At 35.9% G+C, this 12,077-nt stretch overlaps 1 protein-coding gene across 5 annotated transcripts in view; it reads right to left on the minus strand.

The window, feature by feature from the left end:
* Nucleotides 1–687: 687 nt before the first annotated feature.
* Nucleotides 688–12,077, minus strand: part of LOC306862736 (electrogenic sodium bicarbonate cotransporter 1-like) — a 47,612-nt gene continuing 36,222 nt past the window's right edge. For 2 of the 5 annotated variants that reach the window (XM_079405684.1, XM_079405682.1), the window contains 12 exons: nucleotides 11,804–11,992; nucleotides 10,342–10,455; nucleotides 9,658–9,819; nucleotides 9,284–9,462; nucleotides 8,178–8,250; nucleotides 7,146–7,214; nucleotides 5,590–5,697; nucleotides 5,410–5,475; nucleotides 4,478–4,639; nucleotides 4,292–4,385; nucleotides 2,939–3,006; nucleotides 688–2,682 (listed from right to left, as the gene is read on the minus strand). In XM_079405684.1, the coding sequence (XP_079261810.1) occupies nucleotides 2,975–3,006; nucleotides 4,292–4,385; nucleotides 4,478–4,639; nucleotides 5,410–5,475; nucleotides 5,590–5,697; nucleotides 7,146–7,214; nucleotides 8,178–8,250; nucleotides 9,284–9,462; nucleotides 9,658–9,819; nucleotides 10,342–10,455; nucleotides 11,804–11,992 (1,248 nt within the window). In that variant the 3' untranslated portion in view covers nucleotides 688–2,682; nucleotides 2,939–2,974. Of the gene's footprint in view, nucleotides 2,687–2,938; nucleotides 3,007–4,291; nucleotides 4,386–4,477; nucleotides 4,640–5,409; nucleotides 5,476–5,589; nucleotides 5,698–7,145; nucleotides 7,215–8,177; nucleotides 8,251–9,283; nucleotides 9,463–9,657; nucleotides 9,820–10,341; nucleotides 10,456–11,803; nucleotides 11,993–12,077 lie in introns of all 5 variants that reach the window. The other 3 variants (XM_079405683.1, XM_079405681.1, XM_079405680.1) reach the window with 2 other exon arrangements.

Raw genomic sequence — 12,077 nt, forward strand, 5'->3', positions numbered from 1 at the left:
CAGCTCTGGTTATCTTCTCGGAAGATGCTTGTGTGGTGATAGTGAGCAATTTAGATAATGACCAGTCATTCTGCCGTTTATCCACACGTAAACACGGTTTATCTCAGCGAAACATGTGCTCTTGAGATTAGAGGATGTGAAGAAATGAGAATACGGTTATGTTGGATTTAGACAAGCAATGAAGATCATTCCTGTTCTAAGGAATGACTTGAAGGTGAGAGATTACAAGGGCTAGAACACGGTGTCTCTGGCCTTTGGGCTTTTATCCAGATTAGGCCCAGATTCCCATTTCAGGTTTTGTTACGTAGAGCCGTTTGGCTTTGACCTGCAGCTTTGACCTCAGAGGGAGAATTGGAAAGGTTTATTTTTCCCCTTTAGTTAATTAGTAGGTGACAAGTGTTTTAAACTGAATTTATGGAAATATTTTAAACCTAAATGTATTCATAAGAATGAATAAATCGGTAGATGCCATTTTGAATTTAACGTGGTGCGATTTACAACAGTCTTACAATGACATGCGCTGTATAAAGATGTAGTAATGGTCAAAAATCACAAGTTTCAGAACTAAATTAAGTATTTGTGCAACTTATTCAATTTTGTGGCTTTAAATCAAACTAAATTGCGTCCTTATGCCATTTGTGTGTAGTGAAGTATACATCCAACATATAAAAGCTCATTTGAATGCATCACAGCACTAGAAAGAGGTTTAATAATTGCTTTAATTTGCCCATCGCCTCAGTGCTACAGGGTGATTCCCTTTTACAGAACAGATCAACTGTTAATCTCATTATTGCCTGTAGCATCATAATCAGAGAGTAAGACAGCTTCCAGAAGAGTATTAAGGACAATAAATACATTAGGTTTTAAAAAACAGCATCTAATAGAAATGAATTATGGAAACACCTACAATGCATACTACATATGCATCTGGCTAAAACAGTTTGAAAATGCACAGGCAATGCGATACAATCAAAAGAAATGGAAGACATTATTGATCAGAGATAATGATAAACAGATCTATGTACAAACACTGATTTGTGTCTCTAAATTCAAGTTTTAACGACTGTGGAGTATTTATGTTGTGATATTTAAAAAATATTCTACACCAGATTTGCTGTCTTAAATATCCTTGTGCTGAACATAAGAGAAAAGGATCTGTCTTAATGGCAGTATTTAAGTTCCCACACACACAAAAACTAGGAAATTTGAGTATTGCTGTCACTTGGTGCAGCTGTTCCACATTTATTGAGTCCTTTCACCTCTCAACGTTTTATCTCAGTATAAAAGACGTCGCTATCTACAGCATTACTTCTTTTTTTAAGTACAATAAAAAATATCCAGATAATAAAATCACCATAAATCATCTGCTTCATAGTAAATACATTGAACGCAATCACATTGAAAGTATCCGCCCTGTTATGAATTGTCATTTACGAGTGAAGAAACGGATCTGGAGTTCACAAAAGGGCAGAGGGAATTTAGTCAAGAGGCATCCAGCCATTCCCGCTCTTCTTCCCGTCACGTGACTTTAAGATGGCCGTTGACATCCGATACATACTGCATAGAGAAATGCTTCACTCAAACAGAGTGCCTGGCACCTACAGTCCATTATAAGAGGTAGAACTTCATATTGAGTGTTTCCCACTTTTTTAAGTGTCTTGTTAAGAACAGGAAAGATTTTTTTGTCTTTAAAACTGCAGTTTCCCTCATTGGGATAAATAGTTACGGCCACCATTGTGGTTTAGTAATAATATACGCTTAAATACACTTCTAAAAGACTAAAGGTTTGAGTTTTCGGAGAAAAAAAACATACTAAAAGTATCAAAGAAAACCATGGAATCCTGTTTACGCAATTGAAAAATATTATATGGTAATTGCGGCCTTTTCCAAATTTGTTCTTGCAATTCTGTTTAAATCTCAGTTCGAACTTTTTCTCAGAATTTTCAGAAAAGTCGGAATTGTCAGCTATAAATGACAGAAAAAAGAATTCTAAAGTCATTTTTAAAATATATATATATATATATTTTTTATTCTGTGGCTTCCATAGAAAACTGAATTTGTTCAATGATATTTTTAGTTAATTTGATCTAATGTGCTCATTTGAATGAAGTGCAGTTATTTGGCCAAAAGAAAACTCAAACCTCAAATTTGTTTTGTTTTATACATAATTTTTTTCTACATTATTAAGACTGATTATGACATCATTCTGACATGATATCTGTTTAATAAAATATGGTTATAAAAGTTTAAAAACGATTGGAAAAACAAAAATCAGCCTGGACCCATAACCTAAAAATAAATCGTTACCAAAAATACTTTTTTTCAACTTTCCAAAAATAATGCTACCAAAACGTCAGAAGGGCATACTGAGGAGCTAAAAAAAAAATCAATCAAGTTTTAAAAAACTCTTTGGTAAAGAGTTTGTGTTTGTGCAGCTATTGGTTGTAGTGTTAAAATGACATTTGTTTTTTTTGTTCTTTAAAAAGAGACAATCTAGCAAAGCTTTTTTGTTTAGCTGATTTAGCAAACCATCATCTGGACATAAAAGTGTACGTGTGAAAGTCTTTTCAGGAGTGTTCAAAGAGACGTTTCGGAGGCTGGAGTCTTCCAGAAGAATTTGTTGTCTTCGGGGTCCAAATCAATTCTGATCTGAGGCACCATCTTCTTAAAGGGGTTTAAATCCTGACTAGGAGAGAGCGAAAGAGAGAGCTGTTAGATATGGTTACAAAAACACAGCTGCATAGACATGCATTATAAGCTGATTGCTCTGCCAATGCATTACAGGGATTTTACCAAAATTAAGACTAAAATTAACATCAGCTTGACCAGCACTAACCACCATAAACCAGCCTGAGCCAGCATGGAGTTTATGTTGATATAAGTTGGATAAGTATAGACATGCATGTGCACACAAGCTCACACACACACACAGATTTACCTTGACACAGTCTTGGAAAGGAAAAAGTGCTTTCCATCAGTAGGGAGTGAGGAAGGACATGGGCTTTCCTATAAGAAACAAACACATGTGCTGTTTAATATACTTACATACACATGGAAGATTATCAAATCATAGAGGGTTAGCATAAAGGTGTTATGATGCAGCTGAAAAGAAGAGTTGATTGGTTAGAGGTTAGAATTAAAAGAGGTAGTAACGAACAGGAAATGCGGAGATAAAACCCCTCAGGTTAAAGTCAACATGTTTGCAACCCAGTTTACTTGCGTAATTGGACACTTTTGAATGAAACAGGATATTAAATGAAAACAATGATTCAGTGTTTTCTTGAGATTAAAACATTTAGTGATTTTGGAAAAATGTTGGTAAAATGTTTTAATGTTTTTGAAAGAATCTCTTCTGCTCACCAAGGCTGCATTTATTAGATCAAAAATACAGTAAAATCAGCAATATCGTGAAATATTATTATAATTTAAAAGAACTGTTTTCTATTTGAATATATGTAAAAATGTAATTTATTTCTGTGATCAAAGCTGAATTTTCAGCATCATATTCCAGTCTTCAGTGTCACATAATCCTTCAGAAATTATTCTAATATGCTGATTTGCTGCTCAAGAAACATTTCTTATTATTATCAATGTTGAAAACAGTTGTGCTGCTTCATATTTCGGGACACTAATACATTTTTTTAGGATTCTTTGATGAACAAAGTATAATAAACAGCATTTATTCATAATAGAAATATTAATTTTGTAAAATAAATTCTTACTAAATGGGCGTCTGAAGGTTGTGAATAGGAATTGTGTTTTAAACAATGTGCATTGTTTCTCCCACAATAATTAACTAAAAGGATCGTGCAACCATTACGGACCTGAAATCATTAATCGTTAAATTCCACATAATTCCCATCCCTATAGAGCAGAATAAACCCAGGTGCTTGGAGAGATTGAGAAATAAGTGCAAAAACTGAATTGGTTTTAAAGGCGGATAAAGTTATTTCACTAAAAGACAAACATTTGCAATGAATCGTGCACAAAAAGACCAGGAACATGTATTAGGAAAGTAAACAGGGTCCTTTTTGATTGCATGTTGACTTTATTAATCTATACAGTACACACAGTGATTAATCTGTTATTGATCCACACAGACCAGGAAACCAAGCAACAGTATAAACAAAGAGAAAGACATTCAGAGATGTTCTGTGGAGGAACGCGTGACGACCGCCGGAAAAGAGGAAGGTCTCGAGGGAGAGGCCATTATTAAAGTCGTTAGTAAGAGGACAGAGTGACGGCTGGAGCCCCTGCGCGAGGTGGAGGGAAACCCTGCGTGTTTACTCACGGTCTGAGGGCTTCTCCCCCAGCACTGGCTCCAGTTCCATGGCCTCCATGGAGATCTTTATGCTGGGAACATTCTCATTGGCTGGAAAATCCGACTGTAAACGCAGGGGTGGGATATTCTTACCACTGCAGCTTTACTGAAGCACTTGTTTCAAACACACACTGAGAGAGAGAGAGAGAGACTCACGTCGTTCATGTCGCTGTCAATGCTGCCTTTCTTTTTCTTCTTCTTCTTCTCGTCCTCCTTCTTCTTCTTGTCTTTCTCAGGCATGACGTCATCCAGGTAACTGAGATCGTGCTGCGAGAACACATAATCCATGGCCTTTCTCACCGCGACCAACGCAAGAATCTGGAAAAGAACAGAATGAGATGTTAGATGTGTGAAGATTAACCCTGTATAGACTCGCATATGAAATAATAGTCTGAAAGGGTTTTATTTTTTGGGGGAAATGGAACAGTTTATAGAAACTCTAAGATAAAGTAAGACATACATGTGCTTTGATTGTTATATTTGATACATCAGGCTCATATTGTATCTCTTTTTTGATAAAGAAAAAACAGCTCAATTTTATTGAGGCCCAAACTGAGCAAAATATGCAATTTGATGCCATTGAAATTCTGATGGAAGTCAATGAGATCTTTATAACAGTATTAAAAGTATTCGATTTGTATGAAGTATTACGCTACATGCATAAAGTGCATATAAATATCAGTTTTCACTCTTTATGTTTCAATAATATCTTAGTAAGATGACATTTAAATGCTTAGTTTTATGATCAAAACATATAATGCAATGTAATACAATGATGTTAAATAAATGTTCCTGAAAAGCCTAATGATCATATTTGAGACTGATTTTTCTAAAAAATGATGTATGGACAATCAAGTAAACCTAAGATTCAGTACAGTAAATGTTAAACTTCAAATATTAATAAAGATATAAAAGTTATTATGTTTACGTCATAAAAATTAGTAAAGATTTCACAGCAAAAAGATGTATTAACCACAACCTAATTCATAATAAAGGCCTTTTAATGCTAAAAAAGTATCAATTTTATACCAGTTTTGTGTGCAGTGCACACCAGATGACCATTAAACCGACTAAAAGATTTGACTCACCATCACAGGAAATATGATGGCTGCTACTGTTGACTTCAGCACCCACAGCAGAGCCAAACACAGCACCTGTGAACAGACACCCATTCATCATGCATATACAGCACTAAAGCTACAGATCTGAGCCCTGTAGGAGGCTGAGCATGTGAGAACACACACACACACACACACACACACACACACCTGTATGAAGGTGAACAAATGAACCCGTCTGAGCGGTACGTGTCTCAGGTAGATCAGATCTGGCTGGTGTTTTGCAGGCATCAACGAGAGCTGGAGACGATCCATAAACTACAGACACACACAAAAAAAATTTATTCATAGTTTATTCAGAGGCATATATCCTGTTGTCACAAAAATAATATATATATATATATATATATATATATATATATATATATATATATATATATATATTGTGACGAGTCGGCTGCCTCCCCCCTGTCCATCATCACCACCCCGTCCCATATTCGCCGCCCTTCACCAGGTTCCCGACAGGAGTGGGTGTGTGAGAGAGGAGGGGCGCTGAAACAGCCAGGGCTGGCGGCGTGTGATGAGGCGCACCTGACGTGAGTAGAGCCTCATCACCGCCGCCGTTAAATGCCGAACGCGCCTCTCCTCGTGAGACCGGTCTCTTCCCCGTGCATGCACGCTGGTGTCCTCGTGGGTCCAGGAAAGGGAGCGTAGAGGGAACTACCTGCCGCCGCCAGAGACGCGAGCGGCCGGACCCGCAGTCCGGCCGACACTGCACCCGCGATACGGCCGTCGGGCAAGGACGCCGGGCCGTGGAATCCCGTCGAGCACCCGGGGATGAAGGAGTTGGACGAAGCCGCCACAGAAGCCGCCACAGAAGCCGCCGTCACCCGCGCCCCGGGACCTCCAGACGGGAGCGCGTGCGGCCGCCGGACTCCGCCCCTTACCTGGACCCTTCCCTCCTGAACACTGCCCTCCTTCACGAGCCCCGCAGCACAACGAGGACACCAGATCCCTGTTTATTTTGGACACTTTTCCCCCTTTGGACACTTTATTTTAAATATTGTTTAATAAAAACCTCTCCGAGGCTTGACGCCACGCCCACTGTGTCTGTCGTTGGCTCCTCCCGCCACAATATATATATATATAGAAAATTAAATATAAAATTGTAAGATAATTGAGTATATTAATTTTTATATAATATCTTCTATATAAAAATATAAAATGTAATAATAAATATACAAGTAAATAAAAACATCCTGTATATAACAATGTAATATGTATGTGTGTCTATATATATATATTAGACTATTTAAAATGATCTTATTTAAATATATAATATGCAATATGTGTATTCTACTAAAATGTAATTTGTTTATTAAAAATCCAGTTTTCACAAAAATGTAAAATAAATGAGTAAATAATAATAAAATAAATACACTTGACTAATACCATAAAAATATAATATTTCCATAATAAAAAATATAGATTATTTCTTCTTAGAAAGATGTTAAAGAGTCAGAATGAGTTATGAATCAAGGTTTAACAGAAACCACCATTAAACAAATGCACATTTGATGCACAAATCTGTCCTGAAGTGCTCTAGGTTTTTCCTGATGCCTGATTTATCCCGACTTTCCTGAACTCAGATCATGTTCTGGAATCGGTCGGGTTCGCAGGCTCCAGCGGAGATCAGGTAGTCAGGAAGATTAGGGTCTCTTTCTACCGAACAGTAACATGACACTCGCTGCGCTGCATGAACTCACCTGGACACCATTGAGAGAAGCGACACCCATGTAGAGGAACACGCCGTACAGGACGGGCATAGGAATGAACTGCCAGGATCAAACCAAACACACCGTATTACAGTATTATACAAATAATACCACTTCAGTTTGTCTTCAAACACACAGAGCAATACTGTACACACATACAGAATCAAAGGTTACGCAAAGACAAGAGCAGAAGCTACCAAACACACTCCAAATTCAACCTTGTCAACATAATATGCTCCAAAGGAGGAGATTTGAGCAATGCAAACAACTTAAAATGAAAACTAATTTGTGTTATTGACAGAACGCACACAGAAATGAAAGCCTCTACATCCTGGTATGAGTTTTTTCCCACTCACACGTCAATAACCTTTACCAAACTGTGATGTTTACCAAGTAAATGTCCAGTAGGGGGGAGTAACTGCACTAACCACTGAAAAAATATACAGTTATACCATAATTTTTGGACATCACAATTATATCATGGTGACTTGGAGATAAATAATGCACATACTAAATGTTTATATATTTAATATATGTAATATAATAAATAATCTATTATTTTTTGATAATCAATAATCATTTTAACCTTTTTTTTCATAAATGAATTTAATGGAGTTGTGGATACAGTGCTATATAAATATAAGTCCTATATTTATTTATACAGTATTTATAAACCCTATTTAATTCACTTAAGACAAATAACTAGAATTGCTTAAAATACCCTATTTTGTAGACACAACTGATATTTTCTTAAATACTCTTCTGTTTACATCACAGATATGAATTATGATCCTGCTATTTGACAAAAGCCATGAGTCATTCATATTTGTGGTCTGTTTTCCCAGAAGAGAAGGAAACTGATAAATATGTTTATGTGCTAAAAAAAGCATGTTTTGTCAACTTTCGGCAGGACACATGAACTCAAAGCAAACACACATGCATTAAACACTATAAAGAGAACGATGAGTTTTAGTATGCAAAAAGACAGTATAGAGTGAGTTTAATAAATATGAAATTTCAAACCTTCAGAATGGGGGCCATGAGGACCGACAGACCCGTCAAAATAAACACCATTGTTCCTGTGACTCTCTGCTCCCTGCATGAGAAACAAGCAACTGATTCAAAACACACGTGACAATAAAGCAACACATTACTAGTCTTAAACTGACATATCACATCATGCATTTTAGATATTCAGTCATATTGAGATTATTAGCATTACGATAAAAGGGGAGTGTTGCCTCCTCCTCATGTCAAACTTTGATGGATAATAAACTACTACTGCTTTTCATTTTATTAATGAAATACTGTGCAAAATAGGTGTTTATCTCATGTGATGTCATTAAATTGTATATACATTGGCATTATATTTACATTTACACCAGTGTTATTTTATTATCACACTACTAATTTGTGAAGCTGAATTATCTTTTGCTGCACATCACAAATATATTCTTTGGTTTTTCTCATTGTGATGGATGATTAAGGGAATTTGGGCTTTGTTTTCCCTCCTATTTATATTTCTTTGAAACAGGAAGCCATGGCTGGATAATATCATGTTCATAATCCCCCTGGAGTGCTCATAATTGTGAATATGAATGGGAATATACTTCAGAGATATTTTAATCATTTCTAGGGGTGCCAATAATTGTATCCAACTTGTATTTGAGAAAAACATTTATTTCATAATGAGATTTTCCCCCATTTTCAATTGTTTTAATTCAATGAAAGGTTTAAAAAAAAAAAAAAAAAAAAAGATCAAAAGGATTCATCATGGAGGTTTATTTTCCGAGCTTCTTTGATCATATTTACCAAGAGTGCCAATAATTCTGACCACGACTGTATATGCTGTAGATATTGGAATCAGGCATCCTTACAGGTCAACTTTTCCGCATTATGCTGGTTGTTGATGGTCTATTAGCACTGCCCACAGTGAAATCTCATTGGTCAAAAATGCTGTTCCATATAATGGCATATTAAACTTGTTTAACAGGTTATGATTGGCTGTCTTTTAGTGACGATGGACAAACCTCTTGATGCTGTAATCCAGTTTTCCTAGTTAAAATACAGTGAGTGACTTAAGCTAAGTTTTCCTCAAAATATCAATGTATTTTGACTTTTCCCCTCACCTGACTCCAAGGAATTTGGGCTGTTCCCCGGGTGCCGAGGTCTCAGTTTCCATCTTGATGGAGTCTATGTGAGCGATGGAGATGACGGTCGCCGCCACGTACCACGGCAGACCCATGAATGAACACAAGATCAAGAGAATGGCGACCCAGAACAGGTCCAGGTGATACCCGGCTCCCTTCTGCACTCAGAGCGAGAAAAATAACGCTCGTTACCTGAAGTGAATAATCAATTCTCTGTATAAAGCACAGTAGTGTGTGTTTGAGATCTGATTCCTGTCTCAGAGGTTAGCGTGCAGCGGTGTAATCCTCTGACCATAATCCCTCATTATACTCCACAACAGCCCCAGAGTCTGTGTAACATCAGCCGTTTGTACCTTCAGCTTGTGCTCCTTGCGGTTGACGATGACCGCTGTGATCTGCTGGTCCATGAAGATGAGAATAGTGACCAGAAGAGCAGGTAAGAACGAGGCCAGGTAAACCCACCACGGGTTTCCTCCAAACGGAGCAACAAACCAACCACGATTTGGATTCGTCGGCTATTTAGGGTAGAAAAATACAGGATAATTAGAAATTTAAATAAAATTAAACAAAAAAAAGAAATATTACATTTATTTTTTATTTTGAATATAATATTATATTATATATTTTGCATATTTAGTTTTTAATTTCAATGTATATACATACATTTGAAATAAAAAAAATTATTAAATGTACATATATACATATATATGATATAATGCACATAGAGATTATACATACATACATAAAAACATATACATTAACACACACACACACACATATATATATATATATATATGTGTGTGTGTGTGTGTTAATGTAATACATATATATATATATATATATATATATATGAGCATAACAATATGAGCACTGGATTCTCTCATGATGTACAGTTGTGTCTTTTTGTGACACACACACATGTATTAGAGGTTTCAAGTGTCAGACTTCAGTGAGTGTTTTGGGACTATTTAAGGATTACTGTAACATAGAAGGGCCCTCACAAAGACACTAAACCCATTCAATACACACATACACACCTTGAATTCACTTGGCACTATTAGTTTGGGTGTATCCACACCGACCAGCGCGTCCACAACACAGAAGATCAAAATAGCCAGAATAATGGCAAAATCACTGATCAGTTTGCGGACCTGCAAAATATAAACAACTCTTCAGTATATGACTTGGACAGTTTAAACAGTTCAGATTCAGGGCTTTTCAGCATCAGTATTTTATTTAATAAACATTTCTTTAATAATACATTTATAACTTTTTTGGTCAGTATTTTGTGTTGCTGTCAACATCAAGATTGTATGTTATAATTCATATAAATGCATAAAGGTAAAGTGGAAATATTTAGTGGCAATCACCACTTCTTATAGTTTTTCATCTTTTTTGTTCAATTAAAATCAATATAAAACCATTTTACTTTAAAAACGTGCCGTTCAAAAAGTTCAAGCAAAGCAAGATATTCAATGAAAAGAAAATAGGACAGGACTTGGTCAAAATAAAAAATAAAATAAAAGTAAATAAATAAAATAGCATGTTTAATAATTATTAAAAATGGGAATTATATGATTTACAACAAAAGTTATAGCAGCTTAAAATGTACATAAATCTAAAAGAATATTTTGTATGGGACAAGCACATGTATTACATATACATCAAATTTTAAAAAAGTGGATGCAAAAATGTATAAATCAAAATTTTTTGATATGCAGTCACAATTTCTTTTACTTTTTCCTTAATTTTTTGCACTTCACCCAAAGTCAATATAAAACCATTTTACTTATATATTCAATTCATTTTACAATATATTCCAGATATTCAATGAAAATAGGACAGTACTTGATCTGAAATAAAATAAATGAAAAGCACGTTTAATAATTATTTACAAAAAATGTGAGTTATATTCTTTAGAATAAAAGAGTTATAACACCCCAAAACGTATGTAAAAATAAAAAAATACTGCATGCAGGACAGGTGCATTTTACATGCATGTAAAAAAAGAGGATGTAAAAATGTATAAATCAAAAATACCAAATGCAGAAAAGCTCATTAGTAAAATACATGTCGCGTTGTTAAATGCAATACCCAATAATCAAAAACAAATACATTGCTGATCACTGACAAGAAATGCACTATAAATACCAGAATCGAAAGTGAAAACTATAATCTTTAAATCTAATCTCTAATTAGTGGAGATTAATGGGGAGTTACGATGTTTTAATGAGTGCAGATTGGTAATATGCTACAGAATTTTTGGACGGATCAGTGATGGACTATTTTCCATTACAGCTGCCAAACCAAAATACCGCTTTAATTCAGAAGCAATGAGTTTCAGATTGAAGCTTAAACCCTGTATGTGTGTGTGCGTGCATGTGCGTGTGTATGGGCAGAGTTTCCTAGTCCTGTGAGGAGGAATATCCTCATGAGTAAAGCATAAGCCAGTTAAGATCCTTATTAATGAGAGCTGATGACGTGTGTGGGTTTGTGTACCGTAGTTGGGAAAAAGGGGCTGGTTTTGAACTTCTTCAGACCCATGGAGCAGGTGTATGTGCCGAAGAACAGAATGAAGGACATCAGTGTGATATCAGGGACGTATTCACAGGCCGGTCCCACCAGCTGACCGCCCCACTCCAAACACTCAGGTCGAGTCAAAGACGCCCAGGTCGCGTTCAGATGATGCTGCGCAGACACAGACATGAACAATTAGAAATTAAACAACCTTTCATTCTGTTTAAATATCATGTGTGTTGTATTTGTGCAGTAT

This window comes from Barbus barbus (genome assembly GCF_936440315.1).
Source record: "Barbus barbus genome assembly, chromosome: 43".
Lineage (NCBI taxonomy): Eukaryota > Metazoa > Chordata > Actinopteri > Cypriniformes > Cyprinidae > Barbus > Barbus barbus.